We start from the raw sequence: 22,237 nt of genomic DNA on the forward strand, positions 1-22,237 counted from the left end.
CCTTGGAGCCTTGGATTAACAGGAGCCTTGGTGCCTTAACTGGCCCCTTGGAGCCTTGGATTAACAGGAGCCTTGGTGCCTTAACTGGCCCCTTGGAGCCTTGGATTAACAGGAGCCTTGGTGCCTTAACTGGCCCCTTGGAGCCTTGGATTAACAGGAGCCTTGGTGCCTTAACTGGCCCCTTGGAGCCTTGGATTAACAGGAGCCTTGGTGCCTTAACTGGCCCCTTGGAGCCTTGGATTAACAGGAGCCTTGGTGCCTTAACTGGCCCTTGGAGCCTTGGATTAACAGGAGCCTTGGTGCCTTAACTGGCCCCTTGGAGCCTTGGATTAACAGGAGCCTTGGTGCCTTAACTGGCCCCTTGGAGCCTTGGATTAACAGGAGCCTTGGTGCCTTAACTGGCCCTTGGAGCCTTGGATTAACAGGAGCCTTGGTGCCTTAACTGGCCCCTTGGAGCCTTGGATTAACAGGAGCCTTGGTGCCTTAACTGGCCCCTTGGAGCCTTGGATTAACAGGAGCCTTGGTGCCTTAACTGGCCCCTTGGAGCCTTGGATTAACAGGAGCCTTGGTGCCTTAACTGGCCCCTTGGAGCCTTGGATTAACAGGAGCCTTGGTGCCTTAACTGGCCCCTTGGAGCCTTGGATTAACAGGAGCCTTGGTGCCTTAACTGGCCCCTTGGAGCCTTGGATTAACAGGAGCCTTGGTGCCTTAACTGGCCCCTTGGAGCCTTGGATTAACAGGAGCCTTGGTGCCTTAACTGGCCCCTTGGAGCCTTGGATTAACAGGAGCCTTGGTGCCTTAACTGGCCCCTTGGAGCCTTGGATTAACAGGAGCCTTGGTGCCTTAACTGGCCCCTTGGAGCCTTGGATTAACAGGAGCCTTGGTGCCTTAACTGGCCCCTTGGAGCCTTGGATTAACAGGAGCCTTGGTGCCTTAACTGGCCCTTGGAGCCTTGGATTAACAGGAGCCTTGGTGCCTTAACTGGCCCCTTGGAGCCTTGGATTAACAGGAGCCTTGGTGCCTTAACTGGCCCCTTGGAGCCTTGGATTAACAGGAGCCTTGGTGCCTTAACTGGCCCCTTGGAGCCTTGGATTAACAGGAGCCTTGGTGCCTTAACTGGCCCCTTGGAGCCTTGGATTAACAGGAGCCTTGGTGCCTTAACTGGCCCCTTGGAGCCTTGGATTAACAGGAGCCTTGGTGCCTTAACTGGCCCCTTGGAGCCTTGGATTAACAGGAGCCTTGGTGCCTTAACTGGCCCCTTGGAGCCTTGGATTAACAGGAGCCTTGGTGCCTTAACTGGCCCCTTGGAGCCTTGGATTAACAGGAGCCTTGGTGCCTTAACTGGCCCCTTGGAGCCTTGGATTAACAGGAGCCTTGGTGCCTTAACTGGCCCCTTGGAGCCTTGGATTAACAGGAGCCTTGGTGCCTTAACTGGCCCCTTGGAGCCTTGGATTAACAGGAGCCTTGGTGCCTTAACTGGCCCCTTGGAGCCTTGGATTAACAGGAGCCTTGGTGCCTTAACTGGCCCCTTGGAGCCTTGGATTAACAGGAGCCTTGGTGCCTTAACTGGCCCCTTGGAGCCTTGGATTAACAGGAGCCTTGGTGCCTTAACTGGCCCCTTGGAGCCTTGGATTAACAGGAGCCTTGGTGCCTTAACTGGCCCCTTGGAGCCTTGGATTAACAGGAGCCTTGGATTAACAGGAGTCTTGGTGCCTTAACTGGCCCCTTGGAGCCTTGGATTAACAGGAGCCTTGGTGCCTTAACTGGCCTTGGAGCCTTGGATTAACAGGAGCCTTGGTGCCTTAACTGGCCCTTGGAGCCTTGGATTAACAGGAGCCTTGGTGCCTTAACTGGCCCTTGGAGCCTTGGATTAACAGGAGCCTTGGTGCCTTAACTGGCCCTTGGAGCCTTGGATTAACAGGAGCCTTGGTGCCTTAACTGGCCCCTTGAAGCCTTGGATTAACAGGAGCCTTGGTGCCTTAACTGGCCCCTTGGAGCCTTGGATTAACAGGAGCCTTGGTGCCTTAACTGGCCCCTTGGAGCCTTGGATTAACAGGAGCCTTGGTGCCTTAACTGGCCCCTTGGAGCCTTGGATTAACAGGAGCCTTGGTGCCTTAACTGGCCCCTTGGAGCCTTGGATTAACAGGAGCCTTGGTGCCTTAACTGGCCCTTGGAGCCTTGGATTAACAGGAGCCTTGGTGCCTTAACTGGCCCCTTGGAGCCTTGGATTAACAGGAGCCTTGGTGCCTTAACTGGCCCCTTGGAGCCTTGGATTAACAGGAGCCTTGGTGCCTTAACTGGCCCCTTGGAGCCTTGGATTAACAGGAGCCTTGGTGCCTTAACTGGCCCCTTGGAGCCTTGGATTAACAGGAGCCTTGGTGCCTTAACTGGCCCCTTGGAGCCTTGGATTAACAGGAGCCTTGGTGCCTTAACTGGCCCCTTGGAGCCTTGGATTAACAGGAGCCTTGGTGCCTTAACTGGCCCCTTGGAGCCTTGGATTAACAGGAGCCTTGGTGCCTTAACTGGCCCTTGGAGCCTTGGATTAACAGGAGCCTTGGTGCCTTAACTGGCCCTTGGAGCCTTGGATTAACAGGAGCCTTGGTGCCTTAACTGGCCCCTTGGAGCCTTGGATTAACAGGAGCCTTGGTGCCTTAACTGGCCCCTTGGAGCCTTGGATTAACAGGAGCCTTGGTGCCTTAACTGGCCCCTTGGAGCCTTGGATTAACAGGAGCCTTGGTGCCTTAACTGGCCCCTTGGAGCCTTGGATTAACAGGAGCCTTGGTGCCTTAACTGGCCCCTTGGAGCCTTGGATTAACAGGAGCCTTGGTGCCTTAACTGGCCCCTTGGAGCCTTGGATTAACAGGAGCCTTGGTGCCTTAACTGGCCCCTTGGAGCCTTGGATTAACAGGAGCCTTGGTGCCTTAACTGGCCCCTTGGAGCCTTGGATTAACAGGAGCCTTGGTGCCTTAACTGGCCCCTTGGAGCCTTGGATTAACAGGAGCCTTGGTGCCTTAACTGGCCCCTTGGAGCCTTGGATTAACAGGAGCCTTGGTGCCTTAACTGGCCCCTTGGAGCCTTGGATTAACAGGAGCCTTGGTGCCTTAACTGGCCCCTTGGAGCCTTGGATTAACAGGAGCCTTGGTGCCTTAACTGGCCCCTTGGAGCCTTGGATTAACAGGAGCCTTGGTGCCTTAACTGGCCCCTTGGAGCCTTGGATTAACAGGAGCCTTGGTGCCTTAACTGGCCCCTTGGAGCCTTGGATTAACAGGAGCCTTGGTGCCTTAACTGGCCCCTTGGAGCCTTGGATTAACAGGAGCCTTGGTGCCTTAACTGGCCCCTTGGAGCCTTGGATTAACAGGAGCCTTGGTGCCTTAACTGGCCCCTTGGAGCCTTGGATTAACAGGAGCCTTGGTGCCTTAACTGGCCCTTGGAGCCTTGGATTAACAGGAGCCTTGGTGCCTTAACTGGCCCCTTGGAGCCTTGGATTAACAGGAGCCTTGGTGCCTTAACTGGCCCCTTGGAGCCTTGGATTAACAGGAGCCTTGGTGCCTTAACTGGCCCCTTGGAGCCTTGGATTAACAGGAGCCTTGGTGCCTTAACTGGCCCCTTGGAGCCTTGGATTAACAGGAGCCTTGGTGCCTTAACTGGCCCCTTGGAGCCTTGGATTAACAGGAGCCTTGGTGCCTTAACTGGCCCCTTGGAGCCTTGGATTAACAGGAGCCTTGGTGCCTTAACTGGCCCCTTGGAGCCTTGGATTAACAGGAGCCTTGGTGCCTTAACTGGCCCCTTGGAGCCTTGGATTAACAGGAGCCTTGGTGCCTTAACTGGCCCTTGGAGCCTTGGATTAACAGGAGCCTTGGTGCCTTAACTGGCCCCTTGGAGCCTTGGATTAACAGGAGCCTTGGTGCCTTAACTGGCCCCTTGGAGCCTTGGATTAACAGGAGCCTTGGTGCCTTAACTGGCCCTTGGAGCCTTGGATTAACAGGAGCCTTGGTGCCTTAACTGGCCCTTGGAGCCTTGGATTAACAGGAGCCTTGGTGCCTTAACTGGCCCCTTGGAGCCTTGGATTAACAGGAGCCTTGGTGCCTTAACTGGCCCTTGGAGCCTTGGATTAACAGGAGCCTTGGTGCCTTAACTGGCCCCTTGGAGCCTTGGATTAACAGGAGCCTTGGTGCCTTAACTGGCCCCTTGGAGCCTTGGATTAACAGGAGCCTTGGTGCCTTAACTGGCCCCTTGGAGCCTTGGATTAACAGGAGCCTTGGTGCCTTAACTGGCCCCTTGGAGCCTTGGATTAACAGGAGCCTTGGTGCCTTAACTGGCCCCTTGGAGCCTTGGATTAACAGGAGCCTTGGTGCCTTAACTGGCCCCTTGGAGCCTTGGATTAACAGGAGCCTTGGTGCCTTAACTGGCCCCTTGGAGCCTTGGATTAACAGGAGCCTTGGTGCCTTAACTGGCCCTTGGAGCCTTGGATTAACAGGAGCCTTGGTGCCTTAACTGGCCCCTTGGAGCCTTGGATTAACAGGAGCCTTGGTGCCTTAACTGGCCCCTTGGAGCCTTGGATTAACAGGAGCCTTGGTGCCTTAACTGGCCCTTGGAGCCTTGGATTAACAGGAGCCTTGGTGCCTTAACTGGCCCCTTGGAGCCTTGGATTAACAGGAGCCTTGGTGCCTTAACTGGCCCCTTGGAGCCTTGGATTAACAGGAGCCTTGGTGCCTTAACTGGCCCCTTGGAGCCTTGGATTAACAGGAGCCTTGGTGCCTTAACTGGCCCCTTGGAGCCTTGGATTAACAGGAGCCTTGGTGCCTTAACTGGCCCCTTGGAGCCTTGGATTAACAGGAGCCTTGGTGCCTTAACTGGCCCCTTGGAGCCTTGGATTAACAGGAGCCTTGGTGCCTTAACTGGCCCCTTGGAGCCTTGGATTAACAGGAGCCTTGGTGCCTTAACTGGCCCCTTGGAGCCTTGGATTAACAGGAGCCTTGGTGCCTTAACTGGCCCCTTGGAGCCTTGGATTAACAGGAGCCTTGGTGCCTTAACTGGCCCCTTGGAGCCTTGGATTAACAGGAGCCTTGGTGCCTTAACTGGCCCCTTGGAGCCTTGGATTAACAGGAGCCTTGGTGCCTTAACTGGCCCCTTGGAGCCTTGGATTAACAGGAGCCTTGGTGCCTTAACTGGCCCCTTGGAGCCTTGGATTAACAGGAGCCTTGGTGCCTTAACTGGCCCCTTGGAGCCTTGGATTAACAGGAGCCTTGGTGCCTTAACTGGCCCCTTGGAGCCTTGGATTAACAGGAGCCTTGGTGCCTTAACTGGCCCCTTGGAGCCTTGGATTAACAGGAGCCTTGGTGCCTTAACTGGCCCCTTGGAGCCTTGGATTAACAGGAGCCTTGGTGCCTTAACTGGCCCCTTGGAGCCTTGGATTAACAGGAGCCTTGGTGCCTTAACTGGCCCCTTGGAGCCTTGGATTAACAGGAGCCTTGGTGCCTTAACTGGCCCCTTGGAGCCTTGGATTAACAGGAGCCTTGGTGCCTTAACTGGCCCCTTGGAGCCTTGGATTAACAGGAGCCTTGGTGCCTTAACTGGCCCCTTGGAGCCTTGGATTAACAGGAGCCTTGGTGCCTTAACTGGCCCCTTGGAGCCTTGGATTAACAGGAGCCTTGGTGCCTTAACTGGCCCTTGGAGCCTTGGATTAACAGGAGCCTTGGTGCCTTAACTGGCCCTTGGAGCCTTGGATTAACAGGAGCCTTGGTGCCTTAACTGGCCCCTTGGAGCCTTGGATTAACAGGAGCCTTGGTGCCTTAACTGGCCCCTTGGAGCCTTGGATTAACAGGAGCCTTGGTGCCTTAACTGGCCCCTTGGAGCCTTGGATTAACAGGAGCCTTGGTGCCTTAACTGGCCCTTGGAGCCTTGGATTAACAGGAGCCTTGGTGCCTTAACTGGCCCCTTGGAGCCTTGGATTAACAGGAGCCTTGGTGCCTTAACTGGCCCCTTGGAGCCTTGGATTAACAGGAGCCTTGGTGCCTTAACTGGCCCCTTGGAGCCTTGGATTAACAGGAGCCTTGGTGCCTTAACTGGCCCCTTGGAGCCTTGGATTAACAGGAGCCTTGGTGCCTTAACTGGCCCCTTGGAGCCTTGGATTAACAGGAGCCTTGGTGCCTTAACTGGCCCCTTGGAGCCTTGGATTAACAGGAGCCTTGGTGCCTTAACTGGCCCCTTGGAGCCTTGGATTAACAGGAGCCTTGGTGCCTTAACTGGCCCTTGGAGCCTTGGATTAACAGGAGCCTTGGTGCCTTAACTGGCCCCTTGGAGCCTTGGATTAACAGGAGCCTTGGTGCCTTAACTGGCCCCTTGGAGCCTTGGATTAACAGGAGCCTTGGTGCCTTAACTGGCCCCTTGGAGCCTTGGATTAACAGGAGCCTTGGTGCCTTAACTGGCCCCTTGGAGCCTTGGATTAACAGGAGCCTTGGTGCCTTAACTGGCCCCTTGGAGCCTTGGATTAACAGGAGCCTTGGTGCCTTAACTGGCCCCTTGGAGCCTTGGATTAACAGGAGCCTTGGTGCCTTAACTGGCCCTTGGAGCCTTGGATTAACAGGAGCCTTGGTGCCTTAACTGGCCCCTTGGAGCCTTGGATTAACAGGAGCCTTGGTGCCTTAACTGGCCCTTGGAGCCTTGGATTAACAGGAGCCTTGGTGCCTTAACTGGCCCCTTGGAGCCTTGGATTAACTGGAGCCTTGGTGCCTTAACTGGCCCCTTGGAGCCTTGGATTAACAGGAGCCTTGGTGCCTTAACTGGCCCCTTGGAGCCTTGGATTAACAGGAGCCTTGGTGCCTTAACTGGCCCCTTGGAGCCTTGGATTAACAGGAGCCTTGGTGCCTTAACTGGCCCCTTGGAGCCTTGGATTAACAGGAGCCTTGGTGCCTTAACTGGCCCTTGGAGCCTTGGATTAACAGGAGCCTTGGTGCCTTAACTGGCCCCTTGGAGCCTTGGATTAACAGGAGCCTTGGTGCCTTAACTGGCCCCTTGGAGCCTTGGATTAACAGGAGCCTTGGTGCCTTAATTGGCCCATTGGAGACTTGGATTAACAGGAGCCTTGGTGCCTTAACTGGGCCCTTGCAGCCTTGGATTAACAGGAGCCTTGGTGCCTTAACTGGCCCCTTGTAGCCTTGGATTAACAGGAGCCTTGGTGCCTTAACTGGCCCCTTGGAGCCTTGGATTAACTGGAGCCTTGGTGCCTTAACTGGGCCCTTGGAGCCTTGGATTAACAGGAGCCTTGGTGCTTTAACTGGCCCCTTGGAGTCTTGGATTAACACGAGCCTTGGTGCCTTAACTGGCTCCTTGGAGCTTTGGATTAACAGTGATTTTTCATATTATGTGCGTACATTAAGTCTCCCTCCTCTTCTAAGTGTTTTAATGTGAATATAGGCTCAGACGTGTAAATAGAAGCAATAGAAGAAAGAAAAAAGGAGAAACAAAGGAAGAGGACGAAGAAGTAAGGAGAAGGAAACGGAAGAAAAGGAGAGACAAAGCTGCAATATTTTTAGCTAAGTCTTCCTTGTAATCTTTCCGTTCTCTATAATGTATTTTGGTGTTTTTAGTATATATTTGTAGTGTTTTAAGTGCTATAAGTATGTTTTGGGTGTATTTTGTATGTTTTTAGTGTGTTATTTTATGTTTATGTAGGTTACGAAGTATATTTTACGTGTCTTGAGTGTGATGTGATGTGTTTGAGCATTTTGGTGTCTTTAGAGTGTGTTTAGTGACATTTTGAGACGTTATATGGTGTTTTTAGTGTCTTTTGGTATCGTTTTGAGTGTTATAAGTGCTTTGGCTGTGTGTGAGGGGTGTTTTGAATGTGTTTTAGTATGTGGTGGGTGGTTTTGTTATATATATATATATATATATATATATATATATATATATATATATATATATATATATATATATATATATATATATATATATATATTGGGTGTTTCCAGTGAGTTTGTGTGTTATTAAAGAATTAACAATGATAAATAAATGATAAATAACATAAATAACCTAAACTCAATGCAGACCCTACACACACTATAATTGACAGAAAAACAAACATAGCCGAAATGTACAAAATTTTAAGTATGCTAAAATGCAATATCAGCCGTCCCTCGGGACCCCTACCAGTTCGGGGCCCTAGACAACTGCCTATGTTGCCTGCCCCATTGCGACGCCTCTGGTTGCAAGGTGTTTTGAATGTGTCTTGGGATGATTTTGAGTGTTCCTAGTGGTTTGGCTGTGTGTGGGGAATTTGGTGTAAGCTATACTTGGTGTTTCTAGTGAGTATCTTCAGATGTTGCGTGGTGTTTTGAGTGCGTTTTGGGTTGGTTTTGAGTGTTTTAAGTGGTTTGGGTGTGTGTTGGGCGTGTTTTCTGTTGGGTGGTGTTGCCTCCATAAACGAGAAGAGAAGGGCGAAAAATAATTATATTTTAGCTGAAATATTGGTTTGAATGCGGAAAAAATATAGGAGCAACTGCTTTATACGTGTGAAATACTAGGTTTTGTTTAATCTAGACATATTTTGGCATTGAAATTCTTAATCTAGCAGTAAATCTGAATAAATTTGTAATAGTACACTCGGGAGATTTTAAAGGCCCGTATTCAGAAACGAATACTGATTTGCTCTCTCACCACGACAATTTTCCAAGGCCACAGAGATGATTAGCGGTGTTTTCACGAGTGTTTCTCCAGTTAATGATGTAGAAATCTTGTCAATCTGCCTCTAGAAACATAAAAACTCCTTAAAAACGCTCTGTTCTCTCACCGCGACTATTTTCCAAGACCAAAGAGATGATAAGCGGGGTTTTCAAGAGTGATTCTCCAGTTAATAATATAGAAATTTTGTCAGTCTGTCTATAGAAACGTAAAAAAACATCTGAAAAACGTTCTGCTATCTCAACACAACTATTTTCCAAGGCCATACAGATGATTCGCGGGGTTTTCAAGTGTTTCTCCAGTTAATATTGTAGAAATCCTGTCACTCTGTCTCTAGCTCTATGAAAACACCTTAAAAAAACTTGTGTAAAGTTAAGTAAAGCCTTTTTAAGTAGTGGAGGTGAAGCACAGAAGTCTTTGAGAATACGAGCAAAGGGGCAGTGCCGTTCCAAAGGCCGCTGTCTCATGATGGTAGGCAGGAACCGTAAACCCAAGTATTCAAGGAACCGCCCAGGGCGGGCGAAACCGTCGGAACCGGATCCGGAACCGGTTCCGCGTGGAATCGGTAGAGGGCGTCTGGTGAATACCAGATACCAGTCTCGAAACCGCCAGCGCGCTGGTTGATGAATACCAGGCGTGCTGACGGTTCCGAGACTCTGATATTCATCAGTCCGCGGAACTGGTTCCGATATCGTTTTCTCGGGGGGAATCAGTAGAGCACGGCTAGTGAATACCAGTCTGACTCCCCAATGCATTGCTTGATGGTTATCAGGGAAGGGTGCAGTGTCCCAGGATTCATCTAGATTACTGGCTGGGACGATTATAAAATACAAAGTACTGACTCCCGGTGTAAGAGACTTATAATCTGTGAATGTAAATGGATGCACGGTTCAGGTAATGACATACTTTTATCTCACACAGGATTCCTTCAATAATATAGGGGAAGGTGGGGAAAGACGGACCCATGGGGTAAGACGGAACCCTCTTCTAAATCCAAGCATAAAGGGCAAGTTTCAAAATTTGACTCCTAGATGTCCTTCACGTCGCCCAACAAATGATGACATCACTGTAAGTAGGAACGATGTTTCCTTTGCGCTTCAAAAGGAAAACATTGTCATTTTATGCAGTGCTGATGTTATACGCACAAGGTAAGGTACTGCTTGTTTTATATTGAAATAGTTATTATAATGATTTAATATTTATGTTATACATGCCCATGAGTGTATACATGATATATAGATGCCATAAATTGCCATAGTAAACATAGATACTTTGGTAAACGTTTCGACATTTGAATATTTACTAATGGGGTAAGATGGACCCATGAGAGAGGGGAAGGGTGGGTTTGTTGTGCTAATTGCAAAAGCTGGGCTCATGAGCAGTGTGCAGGGATAGATGGTGATGATGCTGAGGAAGAGGTTTTTTTGTGTGGAATTTATGTCATTAAGATGTGCAGGGATAGATGATGATGAGGGAGAGTTTGTTTTTATTTTTTTATTTTTTTGTTTGTTAGTTCGTTTGATTTGTACCAATAAATTTGGCTCATGGGTAATGTGAAAGCATACAATGATGATGAGGAAGAGTTTTTCTTTTGTGCTTTATGCCAATTAGAATTTGTTTCTTCATATTCAGTTTGCGGGGTAAGATTAACCCCTGGGGGTCCGTCTTACCCCATCGTTTTATTTTGGGCCCAGTAAAAAATAAAATTTTCCTTTAAAAACCGTGATCCGGGTGAGGACTTCGAAGATAAAATCCCAAAGCACCACCACAAACCCACAGACCACCAAAAATCATATAAATGGGGTTTCTAGACTCAATACTTTATTAAGTGGTCCGTCTTACCCCACCTTCCCCTACATGCTTGAACTGTCCTATTTCGCTTCGATGCCATTGTCTTAGTAGATTTGAATGTGATAAATGATCTTTCTAATACCACAAATTTAGGTATTATCTCGATATATACACCTTAAATACAATGTTCTAGAAAAATCCTTGGTGTCTGGAAAAAAATTTACGCAATGATTCGACAGAAAAAAAATATTGTATAATCAGCAAATAATGAATTGTGTGTGTGTAGGCAAATTAGGTTTTTTATTTGGTCATGAGAATGACGGTCACGGGTCCACCCTCTCAGTTTGGCAGACTTATATCTTATGACGTGTATTTTTTTTTTTTTTTTTTTTTGTGGCAACACTAAATCGGTGCCTGGTATTGGTCGCGGCGCCAGATGACCCTTGCTGTTGCGGCGCCTAATATAAAATCCATCCATCCTGTAATTGGTCAATGACCAGTATGAACGAAATTTTTATATATGATTCGTGCAATATCTTTGAATAATGGATACAAGCCTGCCTGCAGTACACATGACTGTATTATACTCTACTTCGTTCATCTGTAGATATTGGCACTCACAAGGATTCCTAAATAATATTAATGATAACATTCTCATAAATAAACACTATATAGTATACTATTTGTGATTTGTAATTCATGCGTATCTACCAACTGTATTCATGTGGAACCATTAAAGCGGAACCGGTTCCAAGAATTGGATCCGGTTCCTGCCCAGCTCTACTCAGTAGTATTGTCGCCGATAGACTATAATGGTGAGCCTTTGGTGGAGACCGCCTGCAATGAATTAGCCATGAAATCTGATTAAATCTACGTTAACCACACATTGTTGGTAAATTATTAAAAGCTAATTGATATATCTCTACTGGTCCCACTTAGGTATGACTTATATGCTTCTCGAGGAGTGAACGGGTGAGCACTGAGCTCGAGCACGAGGTGACGAAGACTTCATTAATAGGTCAGTGTGTCGGAGGCGGCGAGTCGTGGCGTTGAGACGGTGCGTATGTGTAAAGGCAGAAGGTTGGTGGGTGGCCGTGAGTGAAGACGAGACGAGCGGCTTAGCTTGCTGTTCATGTCTACACTACGTTGAGGAAACACAACGTCATCAAGTTTCAATCAACAAAAAGAATACTCATTATAAATTACAAGCAATACGTTAATAAGCAAATCAGATATTATACCGAGGCGATGGTGGCTGTGGGTGCACTAATGATGGTGGTGGTGGTGGTGGCGCTGGCCGTGGTCTGTGAAGCAAGTGATAGTGGTGATGAGATGACGACCTCTGATGTGGCCGGGTATGCATTATGATTTGGTCTGTTTCTTATTGTTATCATTTCATTCATTATATTATTATTATTATTATTATTATTATTATTATTATTATTATTATTATTATTATTATTATTATTATTATTATTATTATTATTATTATTATTATTATTATTATTATTAGTAGTAGTAGTAGTAGTACTAGTACTAGTACTAGTATCATCATCGTCATCATTATTATCATTACCATCATCATTACCATCATCATTATCATCATCATAATTATTATTATCATTATTTCCATCATTATTATCATCATCAATACCATCATCATCAGCATTATCATTATCATCATCATAATCACCGTCATCACTAATATATTTATTAACGAAAGAAAGGTGGTCATCATATACTACTCTACGCTGCTACTCATTTATGAAAATGATATAATTCAATTTTCACTTCAAATTCTCATTTGACAGTGTTGTCCTGGAGCAGATTCAGTCACACCTGACCTCAGCATCCTACAGGTAACTTGCAGCAAGTGCCCTAAGAGTTTTTTTTCTTTTTTTCAATACAATTACAACTGCAATTCCCATCATCATTATCATGTGCTGGTCGTAATACATTTGAATATGTATCGCTCATCTTCCACTATCGTCGTATTCTGCAAAGGGAGGCGGTGGCGTAGTGGATAAGGTGGTGAGCGTGGGATCGGGCAGTGCACGCGTAGATTCGAATCTCACCACATACCACACTGAAGCTATGCCATTTGTCGAATGGTTTAAAGTTACGTACATGTCATCATGACAGCCAGGCTCTAGGTGGTTACACCAAAGATGAGCTTGGGTGGTGATATGGTCTCTAATATACTACTATAAATAAAATTGCCAGCGCCACTAATGGGCGGAAGCTGAACAGTGCTTCCCACATATACTCGTCAAGTATGCCTACAAGCGCTATTGGCCGTAACATAAAGAAAAAAAAAAAAAAAAACTGAGTCCTCCCTGTGGGTATTTTCAAAGGCCACACTAGTGATTGGTCGGGTTCTCATGTGAGCTTTCATGATATAAAACATTCTGAAAGACTATTACTAAAATCATGAAAACATCCTTGAAACTTCCACTATCTATACATTATTGTTAATTCGTAGATAAATTAATAGATAATAAGTATGTAGATAAATGCATAGATTGATAAAATATATAAATGAAATAAGCGCTATTAAGTATAAATAAACGGTAAGCTAAACACAATCAGCTTATCATGCATTTCATAAGGCATATTACATCGTTCTCTCCCTCATCAGCCTGCAGGGGCGGATGTACGGCAGCTGCACAGACTCGTTCAGCATTTTTGGATTCCTGGCGTTCTTGCTGGCGCTGCTGGATCTCGTGATGGAGCTCCAGAATATGGATGAGACCACGGCCGAGACAGAGAGACGACGCAGGGAGGTGATGGGCAAAGCTCAGAATCAAGTCACCGATTTGACCTGTCAGGTAACCAACATTCGTAGACTGACTTCAATAAACGACCTTTTCTCTTAATGATATTACAATTTGTAATCACCAACCAGCGAAAAAAAAAGCGGAAAATCTATCTTTATTTATTTATTGTTTTATATTTGTTGATACGGATATGTTTGATATAAGAGAAGTTTTGTGTATAACTGACACCACTGATAGTTATTCGACAACAGCAATTCTAGTATCCATTGTCTGCAGGATCTGGAGATGCAAGAAGCGGCCTCAGCCAGTTACAGTCTCCTGCGCGGCTTCCTCAACGCCTTGACAGCGCAGGACCAGGAATGTGCCAATAAGTTTGTATGTGAAGGTGCTGAAGAGGCCGCTGCCGCCGGGCCTCTTGGGGAGGTGGTGGCCAGAGTAGCAAGGTACGTGAGTAACTATTTACCTTTGACTGTTGTAGTAGAGTCACAATGTATTCCTGCTGTGATCGTGTCATAGTTGTCATAGTTATCGATTAAAGAAAAAAAATCTCTGTGATTGAGATTGAGTGCAACATATCCTGCATCCCATACGCCTCCTCTAAATAAACATCTCTCCTCAGTCTGAACGCTGCCTCGTGGCTGCTGAAGGTCAACTCAACATTGTTTGCCGGGACGGAAGAAGCAGGTCAAGCTGGGGCACGGAAAGGAGGGTGCGCTCTTCGCTTTTCTCAGTGCCTCGTGGTGCCACCCGCCTACCGCTCTCCAGGTGTGTCCCGTGATGAGGCGCTGCCTGCCCTCACCTATCAGTCAGTCCTGGAAGAGATAATGAATGTGGCGAGTCTCACGCTTCTCTGACCAGCGGGGATCACCATTCAAACGACTGGATGGCTTGAGTGGTGTCACCATGCATACCCTTAGCATGATAGCCGGGTTCCTTACTGTCATCAGCTACAGGAAATTATTAAAAAAAATTGCTCGTGAGGGCTGCATATAAATACTTGTATATAATACGATATATGTATATATATATATATATATATATATATATATATATATATATATATATATATATATATATATATATATATATATATATATATATATATATATATATATATATATATATATATATATATATATATATATATATATATATATATATATATATATATATATATATATATATATATATATATATATATATATATATATATATATATATATATATATATATATATATATATATATATATACATACGTATACTGAAGATTATCGTAAACCACATTCTATCCAATCCCATCAATAAGGTATCCCTCCTCATTCAGTGAAATCCCATCACAGTAACATCCTATAATGAAAAGTTTTCTCTACACCATCACTACATGTTTTTTCCTCTTTACATTTCGCAATGCACAGCGCAATCGTGTTAGTTATATGGTTATAAGAAAATCAAATAAACACATATGGCACTCCTTTTATTTATTGAACCAGTAGTAGGCTTACAATTTTTGAGACATACAGACATCAGCGTGGTACGTTGTTAATATAGAAAAGTAAGTCATAGCGAGTTTCAGCGACATGGTACAGTAGTCTCAATGTTCACGTCTACTGGGCTTAAATCCAGCTACGTGGCATCCTGACGCTTGGAACCTGGAGCAGTCGGTCGTGCGGAGACCAACGTTCCTCGCTGTTAGCAGCGCCCGCATGTCCACGCCGCCCACTACCTCTGGGAACTGGCTGGCCAACCCACTGCAGGTACATCATGAACCCAAGAACAACAAAGATAAAATATAAATTACTCAAATAATATAATGAAAAATTAAATAAGTAGCCAGGGGGTTCACTGAAGCTCACCTGGCCAAAGTGGCGGCCATGGCCCCAACAGCGCCTTCAGCAGCGGCTTGGGCAGCAGCATCGCACAGCAGCCGCAGCACGCAGTCTTGACGGGTCTCGGCTAGTGCCAGCATGTGTCCGCGCATTATCTGGAAGGCTGCCCTCACTGCTGCCCCCTGACACTCGAAGCCGCCAGTACACCATCGCTGAAGACTCACCTGGTGACATAAGAGTTAGAAAATACAGAAGTAAGTCTTCATCATGTTTTTGTGCTGCATTATTAAGTATATTTGGATATCAAAGTAAATTGTTCAGCGACCTGGTTATTGAGCACCTTGTTGCCGGGGAGAATAAACGACTCGTAGTGCTCGAAGCTCCCTTGTCCTGCGTCCTGCCACCGTTTTGATCGTTTTTGACTGGATCCTTCTCCATGAATGTCAGTCGTGTTCTTCGAGGTTTTCTCTTCTGTATTTAAAGATTTTCTTTTCATTTCTGCCTCGACCATTTCCTGCAACCGATGCCAGTTACTATCGCCCTCTGATTCCAAGTCCATCGCACTCACTAACACTGTGACCTCTGACCTATTAGCAAACGAATCTGTTCTCTCAGCATCGTTTTTCATGGCCAGTGTTTGATCAATATTTTCACTTATCTTTTTTGTCTTTTTTTCTTCGTTAAGTCGCATCGACGGAGGCGAGTTGAACAGGCCAGTAGATGGCGAGTGATGAGAGGTAAAGGAATAGCTGTAGTTGGTGAGAGTTGTAATACCATACAGATCACTCTGGTGATCTTGTATGGGCGGGTCCTCCTCTGGTTCAGGAGGGGATGCAAAGATAGAGCCAAGAGGGTAAGCATCTCTCCAAATATCGAAGGCTGTGATGAATCTTCTTCCTTTAATTTGCTGAGCATGAGGTGACATATGGCGGGGCCTGCGAGACTGTCCATCGCCATCACGCGTCACGGTGGGGTCGATGAGGCTCAGATCAGACACCGAGGCCCAGTCTATGTCCAGACCACCAAAACTGTTGACTATCGTAGTAAAACCTCGCTTCATGTTGTTGTTGTTGTTGTTGTTATTATTATTATTGTTGTTATTGTTATTGTTGTTATTGTTATTGTTGTTGTTATTGTTGCCGCCACCGATGCCAATGCCGCCTATTCCTGTGGCATTGATGTTTATGTTGAGAGTGAAGTCGATCATGAGGGTGAGGAGGAGGGTGAGGAAGGCGAAGAAGGAAAACACTCCGCTGTGACCTGACGGACACACCTCGATGACTGGAGGAGGCTTGGGGGAGGTATGGGGTTGGCCGTACCCAGAGGGCTTTGGTGGTTGGTTGTAGGAAGACCGGTCGTTGAATGAAGAGGTGTCTGCACTATAACCAGGATTTAGTGCACTGAAAATTTCTACCATGTCATTCATGGGTATGGTAGATAATGGAGCATAGTAGTAATTGTTGTAAGGGATGTGACTGTATTGCCTCGAAGATTCCCTTTCACCTTGTTCTCCGTAAAAACCCTTGTCATGAACTTGTCCATTGGCTCGCTGGGTCACTACATTGTACAGGTGCCGGAGTGATGCCGCTCTCTCTTGTCTCAGTCCCCGAACTTCCGCCTCCGCCACTACCTCTTCTGCAATCTTTTGCAGGTCACCCCCAGATTGTTTCTGGAGCCTCTCTGCAGCCTCAACAGCCTCGTCGATGATGGCGTCGTACTGGCCATAGGTTGGGACAACCGACCGCAATACTTCCTTCTTCAGGAAGTCTCTGAAGGAAGGATCGCTCACCAAAACTCTCCAGTCTAGCTTTTCCAGCTTTTCCAGCCAACTTGCTATTCTCTGATTAGCTGTCATGGCGTTGTGTGCACCCTGGAAGGAGTGATTTCAACATCAAATTATAAGTAGATGGTGGTAAAAGACAAAAATATGGTAAAGCTTTTATGAGGCACTATATATATATATATATATATATATATATATATATATATATATATATATATATATATATATATATATATATATATATATATATATATATATATATATATATATATATATATATATATATATATATATATATATATATATATATATATATATATATATATATATATATATATATATATATATATATATATATATATATATATATATATATATATATATATATATCGTAGTCTTCATGTATTTTAATATGCTATATGACTGTTTCATGGCGTTTGTAAAACAATAGAATATTGTTCACACACACACACACACACACACACACACACACACACACACACACACACACACACGGTAGCTCAGTGGTTAGAGCGCTGGCTTCACAAGCCAGAGGACCGGAGTTCGATTCCCCGGCCGGGTGGAGATATTTGGGTGTGTCTCCTTTCACGTGTACCCCCTGTTCACCTAGCAGTGAGTAGGTACGGGATGTAAATCGAGGAGTTGTGACCTTGTTGTCCCGGTGTGTGGTGTGTGCCTGGTCTCAGGCCTATCCCAAGATCGGAAATAATGAGCTCTGAGCTCGTTCCGTAGGGCAACGTCTGGCTGTCTCGTCAGAGACTGCAGCAGATCAAACAGTGAAACACACACGGCCCGGTAGCTCAGTAGTTAGAGCGTTGGCTTCACAAGCCAGAGGACCGGGGTTCGATTCCCCGGCCGGGTGGAGATATTTGGGTGTGTCTCCTTTCACGTGTAGCCCCTGTTCACCTAGCAGTGAGTAGGTACGGGATGTAAATCGAGGAGTTGTGACCTTGTTGTCCTGGTGTGTGGTGTGTGTCTGGTCTCAGGCCTATCCGAAGATCGGAAATAATGAGCTCTGAGCTCGTTCCGTAGGGTAACGTCTGGCTGTCTCGTCAGAGACTGCAGCAGATCAAACAGTGAATTACACACACACACACACACACACACCTGTTGACTGCGGGCGATGGAATCAACTTCAGCAGAAGTAAAGGATGTCGAGACATCATCCGGATGGTGACCGTCGACGACTGTGTGTTCCAAGACAGCGGTGGCAGCACACGCCCCTGCCGCAACCCACGTCCAGAGCCACGCTGCCCTCATGCTTACCCTGTTTAAGCACAGAAATAACATCACTAAGTACATTTTTCTTATATATATATATATATATATATATATATATATATATATATATATATATATATATATATATATATATATATATATATATATATATATATATATATATATTCACCACTTGTGCATATTACTCTTCACCTGTCTGAAGCTCGTAGTTGCGTTAGAGTATTTTCTGAGTGGTCTTCCGATGCTCCCTCTCCTCTCTCTCTCTGACACCTTCGCAGTTCACTCTTGCAGCACTGAGAGAGACAGAGAGGAGCAACGCCACCTACCTTGAATGCGGACTAAAATACTCTTCTCCGTTAGGTGACGTCGCAGGGGAGGAGGTGCCTCTTCATGACCTACTTTATGACTTCCTTTTTAGTATTCTAGTTTGTTTTTCCTATTCGATTATGATGATAATGATGATGATGGTGATTGTCATTATTATTATTATCATTATTATAATTATTATTATTATTACTATTATTATTATTATTATTATTATTATTATTATTATTATTATTATTATTATTATTATTATTATTATTATTATTATTATTATTATTATTATTATTATTACTATTATTATTATTATTATTATTATCAGTAGTAGTAGTAGTAGTAGTAGTAGTAGTAGTAGTACCATTATAATTTTTGCTATTATTATTATTATCATCATCATCATCATCACCAGTAGTAGTAGTAGTAGTAGTAGTAAGAGTAGTAGTAGCATCTTCACCATCAGTAACGTTAACAATAGTAATCTGCAATCCGATGTTTGAGCGTAACGGCATCGTAACTGATGTGAACAACCACCAGCCACTCGCACGTACTGTACAATGGGAAGGAACCGTGTCCTCTCCGTAACGTTGAAGGCGTGACAGTGTGACGGCGTGGATGGGACGCGTACATGAGGCCCATTATCGGAGAGTGTGAGGGGCGGGGATGTGCGCATCAAGATGGAAAGGTATTATTTTTCCTCACTTTTATTACACAAGCATCATCACAACAAATAGAGCAAGAGCATGTGAACACTGCAGGGGTAAAGTTCATTGATGTTTGTTAGATATATTCTTCATAGCATCATGTCTCTCTTCCCTAATTATTCCTGCACATTTCATCACTAATCCATCACTAAAATCTACTTCCGTTTGTTCTTTTCTCTCTTTTTTTATTTTATTATTTTTTTTTTTACATTCTTTATCTATCTATCATTTTCTTTCCGTCCAGTACCATATACACCTCCTTACATCTATAGGCAATGTAAAGAAAATTCCCTTATCAATTATCTCTCCACGCTAGTCCCGCAGAGTAATATCTAGACTTTATTTCCTCATTCACTGCTCAGGATATGTGGCTGTATACCTGTCGAGCCCCATCTAAATGAGGTCTCAGCATCCTCAACACAACCCTGAACCATTTATCCAAGAAAAGCTCATTTACCCCGTCCTCGTCCTCTGTCAGTAGCATGCTAAGAGCCTTCTGGTAGGTCTGCCACACAGGACCTATCCCCACCAAGTCTTCAGGAGAGCTTGAGATTACTTCATCTTCCTGTCTTTTTTCAATATGTACTGTCTTTCTCTTTTTTCCATAGTATTCTTCTTGAATAATGTCATTAGAGCCACTTGAATGCTGTTTTGGAATAGCAGTAGGCATTCTCTTATCTATTTCAGCGTTACTAGTGCTCCCTATCACCTCACTGTGCTGAAATTCCCTCTTATTAATTGAAATCACCGTCTCTTCTCTACGTTTTCTTTCATGAGGGAACGGAAAGGAGTATGACGGTATGTCAGTGTGCCCGTCCGTCCAGGTGTCCTCATCATTACTGGTCCCCATCGTGTATTTTGGTAGGCTGATGGAGCCTGGGTTCGGTGGATGAAGGATGTTGCCCAAGCCCTCTACAACTCTATCCACCAGGGAACGGCCGTAGTAGTAGTAATCATAAGGCAAAGGAGGATAGTACCCGTAGTATGGCACTGCGGCTGGACTGAAGAAATAATTGTTATTGTTATTGTTATTATTTCCTCCTCCTCCTCCACCGCCCGATGTGCTGTTTCCTGCCCCAGCTCCATTGTTGTTGTTATTGTTATTGTTGCTGCCGCCACTGCCACCTCCACAGCAGCAGCAGGAGCCACAGCTGCCACCGCCGCCAATAATGTGTTTCCTACCAGAGAAAAACGTTCCTCCTCCTCCATTATTGTTATTATTATTATTGTTGTTGTTATTGTTATTATCATTCCCTCCCCCACAATCGGTACCGTTCTCGCCACCACAGCAACATTCACAGCTGTTCCCTGCAAGATAGAAGATCTCTTTAGGATGTTAGTAACCGTTTTTAGTTTCCATACGATATAAAATTATCATGAATCGGATATTTGTTATGCTGTGACCATTGCATTTTCTCTAGTACTGTACACAACAATTCACAAATGTATTTACACACACACACACACACACACACACACACACACACACACACACACACACACACACACACATATATATATATATATATATATATATATATATATATATATATATATATATATATATATTTTTTTTATTATTATTATTATTATTTTTTTTTTTAGATAATGACCCAGATACAGTTGTGCTAAGCCTTACCTCCTATGTTGATTGAAATGTTGATCGACTTCATGATGTTCGATGTCAAGTCTAAGGAGAGTATGCAGAAGGCCAGGAAGGAGAAGATGCCAGAATAAGAGTGTTTGCACTTCACCACTGAGTAGTGGTGATACATTCCCTGCTCGCCTTGATAGTGCTGATGCTGCTCGCTCATCTGTTGTTCGTAATGTCGGCGTGACACGTGGTGCTGAGTGGCTGCATCTGTGTCAATGAATGACGGATGATCAATTGAAGACAAATCGTGGACGCTTTTAGTGTTGATTAAGTTTAGAATAGTAGTTTTTTTTTTTTAACATTAGCTCACCTCTGACCGCTGTGTCTTTCCCGTATTTCTGCTGCACACCCAGGAGATGAAGGCCTCTGGAGGTAATGGATGGAACTGCCTGAAGTAACTTTTCCCCGGTGAGACTCAAACGCGTGACCGAGGAGCTGCTATCACAGCCAAGCAATTCAGAGTCAGTGACATAACGGGGAGTGCCATTATCAATGTCGTCTTCAGTACCACCAATCCTCTCCTCGCTGTGCACAATTGACACTTCTTGACTCCGCGGGGCTGTGGGTGAGGGCACAGAGCAGACCAGTGTGAACATAAGCCACGGTACCAGGAAATTTACGAGCGACATACTGGGCGTTGAATCTCTTGCGTTCTGATACTAGGATGAAGATTGAAGTGTGTGTGTGTGTGTGTGTGTGTGTGTGTGTGTGTGTGTGTGTGTGTGTGTGTGTGTGTGTGTGTGTGTATTTCATTGTTTGATCTGTGTGTGTGTGTGTGTGTGTGTGTGTGTGTGTGTGTGTGTGTATTTCACTGTTTGATCTCGTGTGTGTGTGTGTGTGTGTGTGTGTGTGTGTGTGTGTGTGTGTGTGACGTAAGCCTAAACGTACATCTTTAGAGAGTTTAGCGGGAGGCGACTGAGTACACATGATCCAGCGGATATATCAACATTATACACAGTGGCCGCCAGATGGAGGGCGATGAGACATTTGGCTGTAGAGGCCAGGCTTGACTTGGAGGTGACCGTAGGCCACACCGCCACACCCCCCCTCCCCGCGCCTCAAGTTTGCATGGCCCTGATGAGGGAAGTGCGTGTCGTCATTTAAACTTTGTAGCATCATTAACCTCATTGTTATTATTACTGTTATCTTTGTTTTGTAATAATCATTATCGTTGTTTACCGGGGCATCGGCTTGATATATAGCTACATACTTTTATTATCATTATCATAATTGATTATCATTATTATCTCCATTGTTGTTTTGCTAATCATTACTACTATAGTCTATTCACTCTAAAGTGGTCATTTTGGTGCGGTCCGCTTTTTGACAGTTCTCCACTGCGCCACATCTTTACAGTTCACCGGCCCTTTCTCTAACCCCTACCCCAGGTCTGATGGAGAGTCAAGTCAGGTGGAGGTGTCGGCAAGATTGCACTCCC

General features: G+C 45.3%; 3 protein-coding genes across 3 annotated transcripts; 1 reads left to right on the forward strand and 2 right to left on the reverse strand.

The window, feature by feature from the left end:
* Nucleotides 1-11,486: 11,486 nt before the first annotated feature.
* LOC123499706 lies at nucleotides 11,487-14,268 on the forward strand. Its single transcript, XM_045248110.1, has 5 exons — nucleotides 11,487-11,828; nucleotides 12,285-12,332; nucleotides 13,112-13,301; nucleotides 13,527-13,693; nucleotides 13,870-14,268. Exons 1-5 carry the CDS (start codon nucleotides 11,722-11,724, stop codon nucleotides 14,102-14,104), a joined length of 747 nt encoding a protein of 248 aa, XP_045104045.1. The 5' UTR covers nucleotides 11,487-11,721; the 3' UTR covers nucleotides 14,105-14,268.
* A 450-nt stretch (nucleotides 14,269-14,718) lies between these two features.
* Nucleotides 14,719-18,430, reverse strand: LOC123499731. Its single transcript, XM_045248159.1, has 5 exons — nucleotides 18,316-18,430; nucleotides 17,989-18,148; nucleotides 15,418-16,947; nucleotides 15,105-15,301; nucleotides 14,719-14,999 (listed from the first exon to the last, which is right to left on the reverse strand). The coding sequence occupies exons 2-5, from the start codon at nucleotides 18,139-18,141 to the stop codon at nucleotides 14,843-14,845; spliced, it is 2,037 nt and encodes a 678-aa protein (XP_045104094.1). The 5' UTR covers nucleotides 18,142-18,148; nucleotides 18,316-18,430; the 3' UTR covers nucleotides 14,719-14,842.
* A 713-nt stretch (nucleotides 18,431-19,143) lies between these two features.
* Nucleotides 19,144-21,443, reverse strand: LOC123499787 (uncharacterized protein DDB_G0283357-like). The gene is made up of 3 exons (XM_045248264.1): nucleotides 21,110-21,443; nucleotides 20,785-21,006; nucleotides 19,144-20,453 (listed from the first exon to the last, which is right to left on the reverse strand). The coding sequence occupies exons 1-3, from the start codon at nucleotides 21,426-21,428 to the stop codon at nucleotides 19,504-19,506; spliced, it is 1,491 nt and encodes a 496-aa protein (XP_045104199.1). The 5' UTR covers nucleotides 21,429-21,443; the 3' UTR covers nucleotides 19,144-19,503.
* Nucleotides 21,444-22,237: the final 794 nt, after the last annotated feature.

This window comes from Portunus trituberculatus, chromosome 50, assembly GCF_017591435.1.
Source record: "Portunus trituberculatus isolate SZX2019 chromosome 50, ASM1759143v1, whole genome shotgun sequence".
Classification (NCBI taxonomy): domain Eukaryota; kingdom Metazoa; phylum Arthropoda; class Malacostraca; order Decapoda; family Portunidae; genus Portunus; species Portunus trituberculatus.

Coding starts and splice junctions, on each gene's coding strand:
- LOC123499706 (XM_045248110.1), top strand. CDS start 11,722: ATGGTGGCTGTGGGTGCACTAATGATGGTGGTGGTGGTGGTGGCGCTG. Junction 11,829..12,284: donor ACGACCTCTGATGTGGCCGG/GTATGCATTATG, acceptor CTCATTTGACAG/TGTTGTCCTGGAGCAGATTC. Junction 13,302..13,526: donor TCACCGATTTGACCTGTCAG/GTAACCAACATT, acceptor CATTGTCTGCAG/GATCTGGAGATGCAAGAAGC.
- LOC123499731 (XM_045248159.1), bottom strand. CDS start 18,141: ATGAGGGCAGCGTGGCTCTGGACGTGGGTTGCGGCAGGGGCGTGTGCT. Junction 15,302..15,417: donor TTATTCTCCCCGGCAACAAG/GTGCTCAATAAC, acceptor TTATGTCACCAG/GTGAGTCTTCAGCGATGGTG. Junction 15,000..15,104: donor ATGGCCGCCACTTTGGCCAG/GTGAGCTTCAGT, acceptor ATGTACCTGCAG/TGGGTTGGCCAGCCAGTTCC.
- LOC123499787 (XM_045248264.1), bottom strand. CDS start 21,428: ATGTCGCTCGTAAATTTCCTGGTACCGTGGCTTATGTTCACACTGGTC. Junction 21,007..21,109: donor GAAAGACACAGCGGTCAGAG/GTGAGCTAATGT, acceptor TCATTGACACAG/ATGCAGCCACTCAGCACCAC. Junction 20,454..20,784: donor CATTTCAATCAACATAGGAG/GTAAGGCTTAGC, acceptor TCTATCTTGCAG/GGAACAGCTGTGAATGTTGC.